Source organism: Polypterus senegalus, chromosome 10 (genome assembly GCF_016835505.1).
Source record: "Polypterus senegalus isolate Bchr_013 chromosome 10, ASM1683550v1, whole genome shotgun sequence".
Classification (NCBI taxonomy): domain Eukaryota; kingdom Metazoa; phylum Chordata; class Cladistia; order Polypteriformes; family Polypteridae; genus Polypterus; species Polypterus senegalus.
The window spans coordinates 878,720-899,204 of NC_053163.1; the positions used below are offsets into that span (position 1 = coordinate 878,720).

Below are 20,485 nucleotides of genomic sequence, written 5' to 3' on the forward strand. Positions count from 1 at the left end.
TAACTGGAGTCAACATGTGAATGTGTGTTAAGACCTACCATCAAACTCACTGAATCTTTAATTAACATAATGGAAAATCCAAAGAAATCAGCCAAGACCTCAGAAAAAAATTGTGGATCTCCACAAACCTGGTTCATCCTTGGAAACAATTTCCAAACACCTGGGGCCTCATGTATAACGCCGTGCGTAGAACTCGCACTATAACATGGCGTAAGCACAAAAGCCGAAATGTGCTTACGCACAGAAAAATCCAGATGCAGGAATCTGTGCGTACTCCAACTTCCACATTCTTCCGTTACATAAATCCCGATCAGCGTGAAAACTAACGCTCGTGCACGCGCATTATGTAACGCCCCAAATCCTCCCAGAATTACGCCTATTTGAATATGCAAATCAATATAAATCGCCCTTAAGCGCAGCCTTCTGTGAAAAGACAATGGGAAAAGCACGAGGAAAATATAAGAATTTCAGCGAATACCAAGTGGAGGCAAAGGAAAAACATACTATTTGTTCAAATAAACCGTGGTATAATCAACAAAATGAAGTTGATCGAGTGACATAGCGTGTTGGAGAAAGTTGAAAGCTCACATTCACAAAATCGCACAGTGCCGGAAATAAAAAAGAAGTCACATATCAAAGTTGCCGTGAAAAGAAGAGTTGTAGCCCACTGTCTGAGTGTCATATGAAAGTTTATTAGGGTACAGAGAAAAAAGGCACACGGTGGGGAAAAAGCACGAAATGTCAACTTCAATCTCGACATTTCCACTTTAATCACGTAATTTATTTTGTCATTTAGTAGAACATTATAAACTTCATCTTAAAATCGTTTAATGAACCAGTTTCTCAAATCACATCGTAATTAAAGTAGCACGTTAAATGCTTTGTTTTGTATTTGATCTTCTACTCGTATGTGATCTATGTGTGTGAATCACTACTTGCTTCTTAAACTGGCTCTCTTCCTCCAACTGGACACAGAATCCATTACATTCATGATATTACAGTTCTCTGAATAACTAAAATACTGAGATGTATACGTTATGTCATTTTCATGATGATAGGAGCTAAAGCACATTATTAAACATGTGTTTCATGAGCCTCGTGCTCATGACAAGCATTTATCTTTTGTCGAAATTTGTCGCTGCGTTTTTAGCTGTGTTTTTATTTTCTCTTTCTGTTTTATATTCAATATATTGGCGTAGCCGTCACTGCAGTCCTTGCTTTTCTTTCCCCAAGTAACCGATCGCCATACAATCAGCTCTGTAATAGACGTTAAGCCATCTGTAAGCTTAGCGCCGATTCTTCAAAACACTTAAAGAACATTGAAATATCTTCGTAGTACATGTTTAATTATTCTATCCTTCACCACACTCCCAGTGAAGAATATAGATTATTTAAATGAAGTTAAAAGTTTTATGTGTATAATTTAACAAACATATTTTGCTGCATTTCACCTTAAAAATGATATCGTCATCATATGTAAATACGCGCTTTATAAAGTGGCCCAGGTTGTGAGATATTATAACTGTAGTGCAAGTTTACAGTGGGGTGATTGTACTTATAAGTACAAACCGTTCTACAAGGAGCAATTGATTGAGTGCATTTAAAGTTCTTGGGATTAAACTGTTTCTGAACCGCGAGGTCCGTACAGGAAAGGCTTTAAAACGTTTTGCAGTGGCTGAGACAGCGTGTCCTTAAAGCTGTATACCGATAATTCTCTTTCCGATCAGCTGCTGCTGTGATTCACACTCAGATACAGTGATATAAATACTCTGAGTCGTGCAGTGAGAGTAATATGGAAAAAGATGATCCGCTGTGGCAACTCCTAACGGGAGGAGCTGAAAGAAGAAGAAGAAGAAGGTGCAGTGAGAGTAACAACGCTAAAGCAGTTATGGTATTTGGAATACTATGGCTGTTCCCTGAACCATTATATTGTTACGAGTTAATTACAATCAGATGCATTACACTAATAAACAATATGCGGTTAGTTTCGGTGTATTTATAAAGCCGCGTCATGAAAATAATGAGTAATCACACAGGAACAGTACCATTGCTTTGACGCTGGGTGTCGCCAGTTTGCAAAACCGAGCGGAGAACTTGCGTACGACAAGGCATGAGGTACCATGGAAAAGTGTGTGGCTTTACGCCAAGTGTAGGTTTTATACATCGCGATTTGAATGTGGAAAAGTTCTTACGCAACATTTCTGTGCGTACGCACCGTTTATACATGAGGCCCCTGGAGGTTCAATGTTCATCTGTACAAACAATAATATGCAAGTATAAAGACCATGGGATCACACAGCCGTCATATTGCTAAGGAAGGAGATGCATTCTGTCTTAATGTACTTTAGCATGAAAAGTGCAAAGCAATCCCAGAACAACAGTAAAGGACATTGTATCAGTATCCACAGTAAAACAAGTCCTATATCCACATAACCTGAAAGGCTGCTCAGCAAGGAGGAACCCAGTGATCAAAAGCCTCCATAAAAAAGCCAGACTACAGTTTGCCATGGCAAAGACATGGACAAAGATCTTACCTTCTGGAGAAATGTCGTCTGGTATGATGAATCCAAGATCCAACATTTGGTTATAATAACCATTGTTATGTTTGCAGGAAATAGGGTGATGCTTGCAAGCCAAAGAACACAATCCCAACCATCAAGCATAGTGGAGGGAGCATTATGTTGTGGGGGTGCTTTACCGCAAGAGGAGCTGGTGCACTTCACAAAATAGATGGCATCATGAAGAAGGAAAATTATGTAGATATACTGCAGAAACATCACAAGAGCTCAGCAAGGAAGTTGAAGCTCAGTCACAAATGGGTCTGCCAAATGGACAATGACCACAAGTGTACTTCCAAAGTTGTGGCAAAATGGCTTAAGGACAACAAGGTCAAGGTATCAGAGTGCCCATCACAAAGCCCCAACCTCAATCAGACTGAAAATTTGTGGGCAGAACTGAAAAAGCGTATGTGAGTAAGAAGCCCTGCAGACCCAGGTACACCAGTTCTGTCTGGAGGAATAGACGAAATCCCAGCAACGTATTGCAAGGAGCTTGTGGAAGGCTACCCAAAATGTTTGGCTCAAGTTAAACAATTTAAAAGATATGCTACCAAACCATTAACAAAGTGTATGTAAACTTGTGACCCACCAGAATTGTAATATGGTCAATAAAAGATGAAACACTCAGTCTGTGAACAATATTGGAAAAAATGAGTTTTGCCCTGCACAAAGTAGATGTCTTAAATGATATGCCAAATTTATAGTTGGTTAGTATAAAATCTATGGTGGGGTTATTAAGTGAGTTTTAAAGAATTCACCCTAAGTGTATGTAAAAGTCTGACTTCAAATCTCTCTCTCTCTCTCTCTATCTATCTGTATATATATATATATATATATATATATATATATATATATATATATATATATATATATATCAATCTATCTATCTGAATGATATTTGGTCTTAAATAACAATGATTCTGACACACACGTCAATTGACGTTTGGTGCTGTCTTTTAATTTCTTATTACCGGCAGTAATAAAAGTAAGCAACAATTAAGCGCAAAATATCAATGACACTCACAAATAAATAACATGGCAGGTCTGTTTACATCAGTTGCTCCACCACATGGTGCCTCTTCATTAAGAAATCCTTAATGTGACCTCAAGGGTGACTGCCTTGTCTTTTCTGTTCAACATGTTGCCATCCTGGAGGACCTTTGTCAGGTATAAATAAGCAAAAGCAGCAGTGGTACGACTATATAGACTGGATAGTTGCTGCAATACCTTTAAAATTTTAGTGTGTAAATATGCTGAGAACATTATTTGTTATTTGTTCAAAAGTAGATATTTAGCAGTCATTGGTCTACAGGATTTATGGGATTTTGTAATTTTTATATTGGCATTGACTACCACCAGAGATGTGAAAGCACTGCTGGCTCATAAGGCATAGGTAAGTTCTGAAAGTGTTATGAAATAATAGCAAATGTTTAAGACAATTTTAACTTGACAGTGCCAAACACATTACTTAATGACAGATGGGACAACTGAGTCAGAGTCTATCCTGACAGAACTGAGTACTGAGCAGAAACCAACCCTGGACTTGATATCAGTCCTTCTGAGGATTTTCTCACTCACACACATCCTCATAATGGACAGGTTAGGAGTCATTGATGAATTTGATATGTGTGTCTTTAGGATGTGGGAGGAAAACTGGAGCACCTATACCAAAAGATATGAAGACACAGGAAAAAATTCAAATGCCATACATAGTGACCTGGCCAGAATTTGGACAACAGTGCTAAACAGTGTGCAGCCCACTTAAGGTATTTTTTTGTATTACAACGTGAAAATGCTCATTGTTATGTGTGCACAGTACATAGTTTACAGGTTACAACAGTGGTTCTCAACCTGTGGGGCGGGCCTCCCTAGGGGGGCGCGAAGTAACAAATAGGGGGCGCGAAGATGTGAAAAAAAGAAAACAAGAATCAAAAATATGAAAAAAAAATCTGTTGAAACCAAAACAAATTAACTTAAACTACATTCTGATACTAGAACAATAAATATAGAATTAGATAATGTCGATAAAAGTTAAGTAGGTATAATAAAATATGCATCTACATTTCAAAAAAATGTTGGGGGGCACGATTAAAACTGTTATGAAAACTTGGGTCGCAAATACTTAAAGGTTGAGAAATGCTGGGTTACAATTACGGTACATTCTTAGTTGCAGGTCTCATCAGAGCAGCTGACAATAATATAACACCATAAGACACACACAAAACTATATACACCATTAATTACTGTGTGTATATATAATAGTAAGACTTCAGCTTAGGTACTGCAAAAATTTACTATTATGTAACAAGACCTTAACAAACACTCCTTTGGGTTTTCATAACACATACAAAGCCGCAGTAGAGTGTTTCTTCATCTCTTTAATGTGACCTCCTAACAAAATGGCACTTTGGAGTGGTCTGAGGTAGTTTAACTGAGACGTATTTCTCTTGATGTTACATATTTAGTATAACCTGTGAATTATTCATATTAACAATTTTACTATCATGTCAATATGCCACACTGCATAGACCTGAATAGCCAATCTGCTGAAGTTTTGTATGTGTTATGAAGACCAAAAGAAGCCTTTAAGGTTTTGTTACATAAGAGTCAACTTTAAATTTAAGTTTAAATAAATATATTTTTCCAGTACCTAAGCTAAAGTGCTACCATATAAATGTTATCGAGTATTTGTTTGAATGGTCTCACTCCAAATTTTGAAAGACATTGTATTTTCTTTACATTCTTTACCTTCACTGCTACTGTCCAGCCACCCAACTTGGACAGCCAGCACTTTAAACCAGGATCTCCTGGTTGCTCTCTCTGGTGCTACTCAGAGTGAGAGAAAGACCCTCAAATTCATTTTTTGTAGTGCTGTAAACTGTTACTTATTAAGGGATGGCATTAAAATCTGCGATGTCCTACTCATTTTGCAAAACGTATTACTGTCTTTGAAAATGATGCTTCACTTTAAAACATTGGCCTTCTTTTTTGAATTTATTTGATGTTTTTTCTCTCTTCTGATTGAACTGGTACCTTTGGAGGGAGGCTATCATATGTATTTTCAATGGGGCGTTTTAAATAAATTGTTGGTATTTGAATAATCTCAAGGCCAGCTGATCAATGCATTACCTTTTCAATTCTTCTCATTACTCATTTTGTATCATTATATGAGGGATGTTCAAAAAGTTTCCACACTTTTATATTTTCGTTGGAAAAGGTGAAGGCAGGAAGAGTAGTAATTGGGCATTAAAAAGCTGGGAAAATTGCATCGCAGAGGAAGGCGACTATGTAGAAAAGTGATGTAATTTGGTTTTGAAATTCTATGGAGTTAAAAAAAGTGCAGATACGTTTTGAATATCTCTCGTATATAAAATACACGTACACACACAGTGGATACAGAAAGTATTCAGACTCACTCACTTTCTGTACATTTTACTGTGTTGTAGATTTAATTTAAAATGGATATATTTGCCATTTCTGCCGATCAATCTACACTCAATCTCCCATAATGGTAAAGTAAAAGCATGTTTTCAGAAAGGTTTGCAGTTTCATTAAAAATCAAAAACTGAAATCTTTAATCTATGTAGGTATTCAGACTCTTAACTTCATACTTTGTATAAGTCGCTTTTGGCAACAATTCCAGCTTTGAGTTGTCTTTAGTAAGCCTCTACAGGCTTTGCACACCTGGATATGGGCAGTTTATTCCATTCTTCTAGTAGATCCTCTCAAAGTTCATTAGATTGGATGGGAAGTATCTGTAAACATCTATCTTCAAGTGTCTCCACAGTTTTTACATAAGGTTTAAATCTGGGCTACTCTAGGACAGAGGAGACTCATTCTGTAGCCACTCCAGTGTTTTTTTTTTTGGCTTTGTGCTTTAGGTCATTGTCATGCTGAAAGGTGCACCTCTCTGCATTTGGCTTCATTCATCCTTCGCTCAATAATAACCAGTCTCCCTGACCCTGCCACTGAAATGCATTCTCATAGAGTGATGCTGCCACCACCATGTTTCATAGTAGCGATAGTATTAGGCAGGTGATGAGCAGAGCTCGGTCTTCATCCATATCCATAAGGTAAATTTTTGTTTAATCACACTAAAGAATCTTTTTCAGATGCTCTCAGAGTTCTTTAAATTCCATATGGCAAACTTCAAGCAGGTTTTCATACACCTTTTACTTAAGAGTGGCTTCCTTTCAGCCACTCTACCATAAACGCCTGATTGATGAAGTACTGCTGAAATGGTCATCCTTCTGACTGGTTCCCCCATCTTACAGAGGACTTCTAAAGTGCAGCTAGAGTGACCTTTACATTTTTAGTCATCTCCCTGACCAAGCCCCTTCTTGCTCAGGTACTCAGTTTGGCTGGACAGCCAACTCTCTGAAGATTCCAAACTTGTTCCATTTCACAATCACTGTTCCTGGAAACATTCAAAACTTTACAAATTGTTTTAAATCCCTATCCTGATCCACTCCTCACCAGTTTGATTGAGATGGTGTACATAAAGTTCCTTGGACTTCTTGGCTTGTTTTTTGTTCTAACATGCATTGTGAATTGTGGCACCTTACATATGTAAACAGGTGTGTACTCTTCTAAATGATGTCCATTCAATTTAGTTTACCATAGATGGACTCCAATCAAGTTCTAGGCACATCTCAAAGATCATTAAAGTGAACGGGATGGACCTGACCACAATTTGGTATGCACCCACAAAGAGTCTGAATACTTATATGAATGAAAAGTTTAATTTTTGTTTTTATTCTCAGACCGTTCTGAAAACATGGGTTACTGTGCATAGACTGAAGGGCAAAAAGGGCAAAATAAGCCAAGGTGTCTGAATATATTAAGTAAGTACACACTGAATCACAAATTTAATGTAGAATATACACAACAGAATTAAAAAAAATGAATAGCATAATTTAAACTTAAACAATGACCTTAAACTTGAACTTTTAACAAAATACTACTTGATCAAGTACAGCCTGAATCTGAATGCCTTACTAAATGGCAAGTTGAAAATAAGGTAATAAGAAAACGAGGCCAATGTACTAATTATCAAATTGGGATAGCATATGAGACTCACAGACGTGTCAAAGTAAAAATTAAATGATCAAAACAACTGTTGGCTTTGAATGCATCGCTGAAAACTGATTTAATTTAAACAACACGGACCTCTTAAATGGGCATACATTAATACTTTTGTTAAAACTCTGTAAATACTATCTTCAATTGTTCATCACCATCAACGTCTTTATAATTATACTCTACACAAGTGTTTCTCAAATGATGCCCCGGGAAATAAAAGCTTAGTGCCCCTTGGTCCTGATGTGTTCCTCAGATTGTCGAGACCTATCTGAGGAGGACAGGACTACCTGGAGGAGCTGACATAAAACAACTCCGTGATCGCCGTTTTCAGACTCAGCACTTAGAGAGCACCTTAGCAGCTAGGAGACATGTCTGGGATCAGTCTGCCTGGCTGCAAGTTCACCAACGACTCTCACAGACCTGAGGAACAATAGGCATGTGAGTTGCCTCTGACCCTGAGTCAGTGGAGTGAAGCAGACAGAGGACCACCTGTATGACTGGGCAAAGGGACAAAGCAGCTGGAAGTGCCAAGTGCTGTTTCTGTGAATGGCACACTCCTAGCTGCTTTTTTTGCCACCCCCTGCCCTTTCAGACAGTTTAGCACGTGTATAGATTTAATGCTTTTGTGGCTGGTAGAATCACGGTTTGCCTTGGTTTTGTTTTTTTATTGCAAAACTTGTGATACTACAGAAAAATGGTTGGAAAACACTGTTCTGTCTACATTTTTTCTCTTGGTACACTAATAATGATCTGCATAGGTGCTATCTCACTTAAAAACTTACCATGTTGCGTTCTTTGCATAAATTAGATGCTGCAAAATTGAATCATGGGTAGGGACAGTCATTCCACCTCTATTTCGTAAAATATCGTCTTTATATTACGGCAGTCAGCACTGTAAGCTAGCCAAGAGACTGGTAAGTTAAATACAGAGGTACTAGAGACATAGTTTGGTTTTAATGCCACTCACTGATAGTTTATTTATTGTGATATGACTTTGGTTCAATCTCATTACAGAAATATGAAATGAAAAAAAGACAGAGCTTATTTTTTACCTTTACAATTTTTTTCTAGTGTTGCAGCAGGAATGCCACAAACTCCCCCTCTGTACCCTTTTTTCTCCCCATCCCCTACCCCTATGTCAGTATCTATAAATCAAGAAAATGCACGACAGTGCTATGCATTGACATTTGGCATATCATTGTGAACTACGTGATATGAAATGTTACACCTTTAAATGAAAATTATATTTCATAAAATTTTTAAAGGTAGTTCATAAATACAGTAGTGGATGTTTATGTAATTCTTTAGGTACACACTTATTTATATTACTGTTTCATAATGTAAAAAAAAATGCATGAAAATTCCGCTCTGACCAAAGCACTGCCTGTCTCGTTGCTGCCCTTGGATGCAAGAATATTTTTTAGCAAGTTAAACTTTAACTTTCCCAGGCCCAATATATATATATATATATATATATATATATATATATATATATATATATATATATATATATAAACTGTATATACTGTATATATATATAAAATCTTTATATAAAAAATCCAATGTCTGTCTGTCTTAAAGGATTTAAGATCAAGTTTTTTTTATAATTTGCTTGAACATTACAGTTGATTTTGCTACTTCTCTCATCGTGCTGAGTATCAAAGTTCACTTGCAGGAGCGATTTATTTGCGCTAATCCAAGAGAGCGGTTGTTGGCCGAGGGGAGAGGGAAGCATGACATCAGGAGTGGGGAGCTGGGCGTGGCTCTCCTCACTCATGTGCCAGCCTCTGTTTTGCTCACTTTACCTGTCGCCACGTTTTGGAGTGTAACTTGCCTCTGCATAGATAGCGATACCTGTTTATTGATTTTTAAGGTTTGTCCTGTTTCACTACTACGTGGGTGATGGCTAGTATGTATATATAGTGAGAGAGATAGAAAAGGAAAGGGACATGTTCAGGGTCACAGTAGATTAGATGCAGGCATTAAGCCTGCAGCTGTTGTGGTTATGAGCTCAGGTCCTCATCCACTAACACACTCTGGTAATTATGAGGCTCCTTTTTACAAATTAACCTTTAGAGATTTCTGTTTATGAATTATCCTCTGGCTGTGTTCTCTAAGGGTGGCACAGCAGTTATCACCGTGTAACTCCAGGGACATTTGTTCTTTTCCCAGCCCGCAAACATTCTTCATGTATTTGTAATAGTTTATGGCACTTTCTACATTTAAAGGTGTACCACTTTGAGGTTCATGAACTATAAATTGGTCAGCCATGATTGAATGAAGGCTGGCATCTCATCCTTTGCTGACTTAGGAGTTAAGAAAATTACTAAAATGGATAAAACATATTTTTGTCAAACAAACCCCCACTACTATCCATAATTTCATGCCACAAGGAAAATATCAACCAAAAACTCTGTAAATCTGAACAAAAAGCAATCATAAAGAATTGTCATATTTTTAGTAATTTATATATGTGATGCACTCATTCAATATGGGTTCACCTAGTCCATGTTTCCTTTTTTGTCTTTGTAAAGATTTTAGGAATTGACCACTATCTATCACTGAAGATGGATCTCTGCATGACAGTCAAAGGGGTTTCCTTCCTTTTACAAACCAGCCTGGGGATTCTGGGTAATGTGCTGGTTCTGCTCGTTTACAGTTGTCTGATCTCCACTAACCATCGCCTACAGCCAGTGGACATCATCCTCTCTTACCTTTCCTTTGTGAACCTGATGATAATCCTAACTAGAGGGGTACCACAGACACTAATTGAGTTTGGTTTTTCTGCCTCCCTGAACGACGTGGGCTGTAAAGTCGTGGTCTATATATACCGGATATCAAGGGCTCTGTCTGTCTCTGTCACCTGCATGCTGAGTGTCTTTCAGTCCATAACAATTGCTCCTGCCACATCCAGACTGAATGCCCTCAAGGCCAGTCTGCCCCAACTTGTGCTTCCCACTTTCAGTGCGCTATGTGTGGTTAACATGTCCATCGATGTGGTTGCAGTGCTCTTCGCCATCTCCCCCAGAAATGGCACCATACCTAGGTTCACTCTCAACCTGGGTTTCTGCCATGTTGATTTCAGGGACCAACTAGGTTATGTGCTGAGTGGAGCATCAATCTCGGCCAGAGATTTTATCTTCTTATCCCTCATGATAACAGCAAGCTCCCATATCCTCCTCATTCTGCATCGGCATGGAAAGCAGATGAAAACATTTAACAGCACTGGCAGGAATCAGGGCTCAGCAGCTGAAACCAGAGCCGCCAAGACTGTTGTCTCGCTGGTGACGTTGTACGCCTTCTTCTTTGGTATCGACAATACCATCTATATTTACATGTTGACGGTGTCCAGTGTGCCACCTTCTATTGTAGACATGAGACTCTTCTTCTCATCCTGCTATGCTTCATTTTGTCCTTTCTTTATGATTAACACAAATAAGAAACTCAAAAATGCAATTAGCTGTTCAGCCACAGAGGCAGAGGCGCCACAAGTTAGCACCATTGTGAAGACTCCGTCTGAATCAGTTTAAGTCAGCTTGTTTGTTGTAGTCAGTTCACAGGACCTTCCACCAATGAACCACATAAACAGCCAAGTCTTCACCTGCTCACATGTGGTGTTACCATAGAGATGAAGGACTGGCTCTGAAATCACAAGGATGCCCATTTCAAATGGAACTCCTGGCTCCAAATGTGCCCGAAAACAAGAAAATTTCACCCACCAATTCTGCAAATGGCATTTTTCATCTGTGTAGTGTAATGTTTTGGTTAAAAGCATCCTACTGTATAATGTACAGAATGCTGTACTAATTGCCATATAGGGTTTGAATCGGTGATCTTCATGTTACTGTAAACATACTATGAAAATAAAAAATAAATTGTAAGAAGCCGCATTCTGTCCATGTCTGGATATCTGATTGGCTGGTTGGGCTTTTCTCCTGGTAGCTCTGATCCAACTTCCAGATATACACGACAGGTTGTTGACTATGAGTGAGGTGCTCAAATGGACTGGCACTCCATAGTTATACTCAGTGCCGCCAGGGTAGATTCCAGTTGTATTTGCTAAGGAGTCTTTAATTTAGACAGGAGAAGAGTTAAAGGTATGTAACTAATTATATTATTCCAGCACACTGTCCTCATGTATTCCTTTGTTTTATATACACACATTCAGGCACAGTGACATACTGCATCATGTTCTTAACACAAAGAATCCCAACAGCACCATCTGCTGCCACATCCAAGTCAGCACACAAAGCACAAACAACAGATCCAGCATCCCATGTATCCTGATAACTCCCAAACTTAAAAAAGCAACAAAAAGGCCCTTTAATTAGTTTAATTATTACTTAAATTAGATTATAAAATGATTATATATAAATATAAAAAAGTTATTTTGTTAAAATAATTAAGGGGAGAGTGTTTCTAAAATAATCAAAGATAAAAAAAATCTATGAAAACAAAAGGAACAATCACAACCATTAAACTGAAACAAGCACCCTACTCTTAAAGAAAATAATCATTAAGGAAGGAACAACAAAATACTCAGGACTTAACCATAAATGAACAAAACCAAAATGGGAACCCAAATGAAAAAGTCAAAAACTAAAGGAAATGGCAAGGCCTTAAACATCAGAGAAGAAATACAGTAGAAACTGCAACAAGTCCAAAGGAAAAGAAAAAATAAATAATTACAATTATGCCCACAATAGAGAAGGGGGTTCTAGGCATAGGAAGCAATGCAACAGCATTATCTGAAGTTGGCAGGGGTCTTAATTGATCCTCTCCAATAACTGTGGCCCGAAGAATTGACCTGGCTGACCACTGCTGTAATTCTAACACTACAACTCTGAAAATGGAATACTGTAAGTGGAATCAGAAGACATATAGCACAATATATTTAGAAAATAAATATAAAAGAAACAGAAAATGAATGAATTTTACTCAATGTCATTTTCTGACCTGTGAGGCTGTTGTTAATTTCTAAACAATGTTTGTGTCTTGCACTTGCCTCACTCTTTTTCCTTTAATTGTTCCCCTGCACCTTGTTCTTGTTTAGACTACTTGTTTTTCCTCAGGTGTTAAACTGAGGCATTTCACCAAATATGCTGTATGATTTGTCCACAGAGCATTTAATTCCAAGCTTTGTATCAATTAGATTTCCCTGAGAGAAAATGTTAAATTAAATTGTAAAATGAATCCCATTTGGGAAAAATAAATCTATCTATCAGTTATTTAGTAACACTGCTGTCCACCTGTCAATCAATCTATCTGTTATATAGTGCCTCTCCTGTCTATCTATCTATGATAAGAACAAAGGTGGTAAACCCTTTTAGTGGAAGCCTTTTTCTAGTGAAAAAAAAAGTAAAACAAAATGGAATTACTCTTAGTCAGGTAAGTATTATTAGCATTTCAGTTTTCAAAGCTATTGTTCGGTCTTCAATGATACTGGGGTCCAAAATGAACACTTAACTCTTGCTTATATTGGACACTGACTGGATGGGGACGGGCTGGTGTTGGTGTCATTATCTGCTTCCTCCATTCTAGGGGAAAAAAGGTAACCACAGTTAAAGACTGGTTCATCCTTCCCTGTCTACTTTACCTTAAAAATAGTAGGGTGCTCCCTAAACTTGCAAGTGTGAGACTATCTATTGATTATATAGTGTTTTGCATATCTATTTATATGTCTTGTCTATGTTATGTTTGTTCCCTTACTGTGTCTAAGTTTCATCTAGTTGGGTCCAAAAAGCATTACATTTCTAGGTAAAGTATTTTGGATTTTGATCTTTCTTTCTCTGTGGTGGGCTGGCACCCTGCCCGGGTTTATTTCCTGCCTTGAGTCCTGTGTTGGCTGGGATTGGCTCCAGCAGACCCCCGTGACCCTGTAGTTAGGATATGTGGGTTGGATAATGGATGGAAGGATGGATCTTTCTTTCTTTCTTTCTTTCTTTCTTTCTTTCTTTCTTGTAAAAACCAGGGTGTTTTTAGAATATGCATTTTACAGAATGATTGAAAATTTGATTTTATTTGAGGAAAAATTGTGTGTTCATGAAGCAATTTGTAAACTTGGGGATAATGAATTGTTTTTTCTTATTTAACATATGAATTAAAATGTTGTTTTTTTGGGTGTGAGTTGGGGTTTTCTTTGTTTGGTTTACTTTTGCTATTGTAAATAACATGTTGAGTAAAGATTCAAAATTAAAACAAAATTATTTCTTTCTTTCTTTCTTTCTTTCTTTCTTTCTTTCTTTCTTTCTCTTTGATTTTCCTTTACAGTTAGTTGTCTGCTTTTGTTCTTTGTTTTGCTTGTTCCTGTTACAAAAAAAATGTCTGGTTGTTTTGCTATCTCCTGGATCTGGCTCTTTGGATGTAATTAATTTAATTTACTTTTGTTAAATAAATGTATTTTTCTTATCAGTTTTTTTATATGGCTTTGGTCTTCACAGTAGTCAAGACCCCTAAAGGCAAACATTCATTAACAAAGAGGACACTGGGATTTGTGGAGTGAAATGTACGGATTAGCAGCAGTTTTTATGAGGTGAACAAAAGCAGACTAACCTGGTAGCAACTCATTATAAATGGGAATTATGGGCAACCTTTGATCTGCAGTGGCACAGTGGTTTACTACTTTATTTCTAGTATTATTATTATTACTTATTATTTGTCTGACACTTTCTTTCTAAGGTGACTTTTAACATCTGAGATACAGTTGGTTACAATTTTTTTGCTTTTCCAATTTTTAATCACTCCTACTTTCCTTCAATATTGATTGCAATTTTTATCAAGTACCATTCACCTGGTGTCCCTCTAAGCTGATCTTCTCAGTCTTAACTGCCTCCTACACTGAAGCAATTTAACAAATAAAGTGTTCATTTTAAGATGTTTTTGGTGGCCCTCTAATCCAAAGGAAGCTGCAAATGATACCAAGGTATGTGATATTTGTAACCAAGTGAAAGGCCTGTGAGGGTCAATGGTGAAATGAATGCAGCAACATGAAAGGAAATCCTGGAGGAAAGCGTGATGCAGTCTGTAAGAAACCTGCACCTTGGCAGAACATTTGTTTTCCAAAAAAAAAAATGACCCTAGTCATGAATGCTAAAGCTACACAAGAATGGCTTCAAAACAGAGTTAATCAGAGTCCAGATCTCAATCTACTTGAGAATTTGTAGCTGGACTTGATTAAGACCATTCACTTACAATCTCCATGCAACCTGACAGAGCTCGAGCAGTGTTGCAAAGAATCGCAGTATCCAAAGCTGATAGAAAGTGGGACTTGTGTACACAGAGTCCAGACTGTCATGGCTGCCAAAGGTGAGTCAAGATTCAAGAGTTTTATATATCATATGCACAGTTATACAGGTGCAACGTGCACTACTAAATATTGACTTGAAAGGGATAAATATTAAGATGGTTATTTATTTTGTGTTTTACATTTGTAGCTAGCTGTGCTATCCGTCTATGGATAGGTAGAAATCTAAGTAAACAACATAGACCTCAGTGTTATGCAATGCACTATCTATTGGAAAGTATTTAGTAATGCATGTAGTAATAAAATACATTGTATTTTTACTTTCAACAGATGGTGCGTCACAAAAATTTGTAGTAATAAAATGCAATACAGTAATCCCTCGTCAATCGCGGGGGTTGCGTTCCAGACCCCCCACGATAGGTGAAAATCCGCGAAGTAGAAACCATATGTTTGTATGGTTATTTTTATATATTTTAAGCCCTTATAAACTCTCCCACCCTGTTAATATTATTAGAGCCCTCTAGACATGAAATAACACCCTTTAGTCAAACGTTTAAACTGTGCTCCATGACAAGACAGAGATGACAGTTCTTTCTCACAATTAAAAGAATGCAAACATATCTTATCTTCAAAAGAGCGCCGTCAGGAGCAGAGAATGTCAGAGAGAGCGCTCGCTAAGAAAAGCAAACAATCAAAAAATCAATACGAGCCTCCGTGTCCTCTGTGCAAACAGCCCCTCTGCTCACACCCCCTCCATCAGGCAGAGAGAGTGAGAAAGATAGAGAGAAGCAAACAATCTCAAGCACCGTGCGGGAAGCATATCTTATATCATTGAGGAGTTTTAGTTAATATGTAATACATGCTCTGATTGGGTAGCGTCTAAGCCATCCGCCAATAGCTTCCCTTGTATGAAATCAACTGGGCAAACAAACTGAGGAAGCATGTACCATAAATTAAAAGACCCATTGTCTGCAAAAAGCGGCGAACCAGCGAAAAATCCATGATATATATTTAGATGTGCTTACATTTAAAATCCGCGATAGAGTGAAACCGCGAAAGTCGAAGCGCGATATAGCGAGGGATTACTGTACTACAAATGTTTGAGATCCGTCACCTGTTGGAATGACAAATGTAATGCATTTTATTACTACAAATGTTTTTAATGTGCCATCTGTTGGAATGACAGAGACATAGCAACCACATGGACACACAGACACTTATCCTTTAATTAAGGTGGATTAATAGACCACCTAAAGGATTTTTTTCTTGTTGACCAAGAAAGCCAGTTAAATCCAATTTGGGCTCAATGTAGTGGAACAAAAAAAATGTGAACACTTAGAAGGGGTGAATACTTTTATATAGTTATTGCATGCTAAGATTAATTTGAAGATCTGCCATGCTTCATCTAGATTTAAGAACTGGTCATGATCCCAGAACATATGGGGACAAATTCAAACTATACAGAAAAGCACACAAAACAACAAGAAAATAGCTAAAAAAAGGAAAAAAGGACAGAAAAGTAACTTACATGATGTTTTTTTATCACACACAAATTTCATTGTTTCATTATAAGCAACAAAGAGAGTTTTTTATTAAAAATAACATTACAATCTTGAAAATTCAGGGCAGCCCTAGGGTTAGAAAATCCTCCATAGATTATATAATGTAAATTATATTCTTTTTGTGAAAGACATTTTATGACATAAAATAAAACATTGAGCTGGGGGGTTACGGGGTTACGGGCAGGCTTTGCTTTACCTGTTCAGATATGATCCTCCAAGCATATTCTTTCTGCTTCTGACAGTTTTCATCATCTTCAGACTAATTAACTGGGAAGGTGGCACATTGAGCCTTAGTGCTGGCATCCCCTGTGTTTTGAAGAAGCACACTGAATAAATGGAGGGTGCAATCCAAGTTTGATCTCACACCGTCAGTGGACTGTGGTTCATTCAGCAGCACTGGAAAACAATGAGTCAACAGCAGGGCAGAGGTTAGTCACAGGTAAGTCTTATAAAAATTCAATGTGTTCAGGATTAGAAACCTGATTTTTGAATTTTAAGAACATATAGCTTAAGTGAAAATCAAAAGATATTTAAAATGACCTTTATTCTGAAAGAGCTGATGTCTATGAAGTGATAACCAGAAAACAGATTTGACGAAAATCCTCCAGACTATTTTCACTGCTTAAAGTTAACATGAGACAGTCGCATACTGATCAGTGTTGTGTCTGTGCAGTTCTAGAAATAATTCAGTTGTTTGTGAAGGTGTATGCGCCCAATGTCTCTGAGTGGTTGTTTTTCCAGATGCTCTCATTTTTATCCCACAACCCAAAGTGACAGTTTTTAAGGACATCTTAAATGTGCAGTGGTTTGTAGCACTGCCTCCCAGCTTCAGAGACCTGAGTTTTAATCTATTTTTTTGTGTCAGTCTGAGTTTTTTTCAAATGCAAATTTGAAAATACTCAGTCATCCTTCACTTTCTGCACACTCGATTGTGTTGCCGATTTCATTTTAAAAGAAAAGAATTTCCACTTTTTCTCATTTTTGCCTCATTCTGCACTCAATAACCCATAATGACAAAGTGAAAATATGTTTGCAGAAAGTTTGAAAATGTATTAAAAATCAAAACCTGAACTTTCTCATTTATATAAATACTAGGGGGTTCACCCTGCTCGCTTCGCTTGCCAGCCACTTCACATCTCTGCCACTCGCTGAAGACACCCCAAGGAGACCTGGTTGCTCCTCCAAGAAATAGTTTTTTTTACCTCCTCTTTGCTTGATCAGTTTCTGGCTTGCTGCTGCTGCCGTGCCACGTGATCGGCATCTCGTGTGGTGCTTCGAACACTTAAAGGCCTGTACAGCAGTTGTCCTACACTTTGTGTTTTATTTCTAGCCCCGGGTGTGGTTAAATCTTTTGGCACAAAGTCCCATCTCGTAAGACGTGAGTTCTTGACATTTATAGTTTATAATTTAAAAATGGAATAATAATATCAAATTCTAACAACATCATATTAAAGTTCGATAAATTCCGGAAAGAATGATACCAAACATATACATGTGGGTTTTAAAATAAGCCTGATTTAAAGTGTGACAAAAAATATGACATAAAAACATCACCGTTGTACTTTTAGGCTTAGGATTTTATATATTTATAGAGTAGATTCAAACCCTTTGCTGTGACATTTCAAATTGTTTTCAGGTCTTCCTGTTTGCTTTAATTCCCGTTGAGATGTACCAGGAACTTGATCGGAGACCATGTGTGGCAAAATGAACTAACTGGACACCATCTAGAAAGGCACATATTTATGTATACGGTAGAAGGTCCTAGAATTCTCACTGCATGTCAGAAGGAAGTCAGTGTAGACCTCCATGATCAAGCTGTGGTGAGGCAAAGAGCAGGACAAGGGGAAAAAATGATTTGTAAAGCTTTGTGAGTTTCCAGGTGCACAGGGCTGTGGTTGTTAGAGATTTTTAAATACTGACGTGAAGAGGGTGAAAACTGATGCGATTGATTATTTTGTTTTATATTTGTAATGAGGCACCCGAATGAGGCACATTACCTGCATTGTGAAGAAGCATCAGTTACAGCACTACGGCCATGTGGCGTGATTCCCTGAGGGTGATCCGGCTCACAGTATCCTCATTGTTGAGGACCTGAGCGGCTGGACCAAGCCAAGGGGACGCCCCCACATAAGACCTGGCTGCGGCAGATAGAGGGTCATTTCTGGAGGGTGAGACTGGACCATGTGCCTGCCCAGGGTGCTGCCAACATATGGTGGGTACGGCAACATGCGGTACCAGTACATGCTCCCCAACCTGACCTAACCTGATACTTGTAATTCATTTACACCACTGTGTAGAGATTTGTTTTCACATAGACATTAAAGTCTTTTTCTTTTCATAAATGTCAAAAAAGCTAAAATAAATCCACTGTGACTCAATGCTGTCTAACAATAAAGTGTGAAAACTTCCAAGGGAGTGAATACTTTTTTCTTGCCACTGTATTTCCTTTTGATAACTTTACTGACTGGTCAATCTGAGATGCGTTTGAACAAGCCTGCGTGTGTATGAGTGCTGACTTCTAGTGTTGCGCATGGCTGTATACATTTATTGGTAATATATTTATTACAAATGTTTTGTTACACATTAATGTTAATAGCTGATTTATGTTTTTGATTAATTGAAATGGAGGTACATGCCTTAATACATTCTTGTTTATCATTTCGCTGGATTGTGAAAATGTGCTGTAGGTTGGTTGGATATACAGGTAAGAATTTGGTAATACTTTGAGAACTATAATTGAGATAAACATCTTTGTAAAACTAATCGATTTATTGATTGATTGATTAAGTCATATTTTTTGTTAGCCAGACTGCAGATGTCCAGCAGAATACAATGGATCTGCGCGCCATTCTTAAAGCCATGTTTTTCCTGATACTGAATGGAGTGGGCATCCCAGGAAATTCCATCATTTTGGGTGTCTTCACTCACATTGCAGTCACTGAGAGCAAACTCCTGCCAGCTGATGTCCTTGTGGCCCACCTGTCCTTTGTCAATCTGCTTCTGACGCTCACCCAAGGGATCCCTCAAACCTTTTCAGCTTTTGCCTATAAAGGCTTCTATGACACTGCCACCTGTCAGTTCCTCGTCTTTACTTCAAGGGTCACTCGAGCTCTCTCCATCTCTGTGACTTTCCTTCTCAGCATTTACCAGTGCATCACTATTGCAGCTGCATCTTCCCGTCTTTCCTGCCTCAAGCCAAAATTGTCAGAGTGCCTCTGGCCTCTCCTCACCTTCTTCTGGCTTCTTGATGGTTCAACAACATACGCAAGCATTCTGTATGGCAGCCAGATTCAGAATGTTACTATACAGCAGTTTGCAATTAATTTGGGCTACTGTCTTGTGCAGTTTCCCAGTAAAGCTGCATACGTTTATAATGGCATCATGTATCTCACACGGGACCTCCTCTTTGTAATACTGATGGCAGCAGCCAGCACCTATATTCTGGTAATTCTGTACCAACACAGAAAAAGAGTCCAGGGTATCCGCAGTCGTGACCGACTTCATGGCACATCAGCAGAAACTCGAGCAGCAAAAACCGTGGTCACCCTAGTCACACTCTATGTGATCTTCTTTGGGGTGGACAATATGATCTGGGTGTACACATTGACAGATTCTCAGGTGCCTGCCCTGCTCAATGATGTTAGGGTTTTGTTTTCCTCATTATATGCTACAGTGTGTCCAGTGGTTGTGATCATTTCTAATCGGAAAGTCAATCGAGAGCTTCAGTGCATAAAACCAGAGAAGCAAGCATCCACGAGTGAGGTCACAGTCAGTAGCATAAGTTAAATGCCTCCTCTAATGGAGATAAAGCACACCTTGTCCATCTGTTCAGTAATTCATAGCTACATGCTAGCCAAAGCTTTCCGATTCTCTCAAAAGCCACCTCAGCATTCAGAATCATTTCTTAAATAACAAGCAGCTTATTTGTTGAGGTGGCGTTTAACATAAGCAGTTTATTTAGGCACAGTTCACAGTGCTAGGATGGTTAGTTCAATATTCCGAGCACATGTTCTAGTCTCAGCCCACACAATGTATATGTT

At 38.1% G+C, this 20,485-nt stretch overlaps 2 protein-coding genes across 2 annotated transcripts; both read left to right on the forward strand.

The window, feature by feature from the left end:
- Nucleotides 1-10,207: 10,207 nt before the first annotated feature.
- LOC120536334 (olfactory receptor class A-like protein 1) lies at nucleotides 10,208-11,170 on the forward strand. Its single transcript, XM_039764659.1, has one exon. The coding sequence runs from the start codon at nucleotides 10,208-10,210 to the stop codon at nucleotides 11,168-11,170; it is 963 nt and encodes a 320-aa protein (XP_039620593.1).
- An 8,107-nt stretch (nucleotides 11,171-19,277) lies between these two features.
- LOC120536335 (olfactory receptor class A-like protein 1) lies at nucleotides 19,278-20,231 on the forward strand. The gene has a single exon (XM_039764660.1). It carries the CDS (start codon nucleotides 19,278-19,280, stop codon nucleotides 20,229-20,231), a length of 954 nt encoding a protein of 317 aa, XP_039620594.1.
- The last annotated feature ends 254 nt before the right edge of the window (nucleotides 20,232-20,485 follow it).

Bases quoted from the DNA above. Each gene is read 5' to 3' on its own strand.
- LOC120536334 (XM_039764659.1), top strand. From the start codon at position 10,208: ATGGATCTCTGCATGACAGTCAAAGGGGTTTCCTTCCTTTTACAAACC.
- LOC120536335 (XM_039764660.1), top strand. From the start codon at position 19,278: ATGGATCTGCGCGCCATTCTTAAAGCCATGTTTTTCCTGATACTGAAT.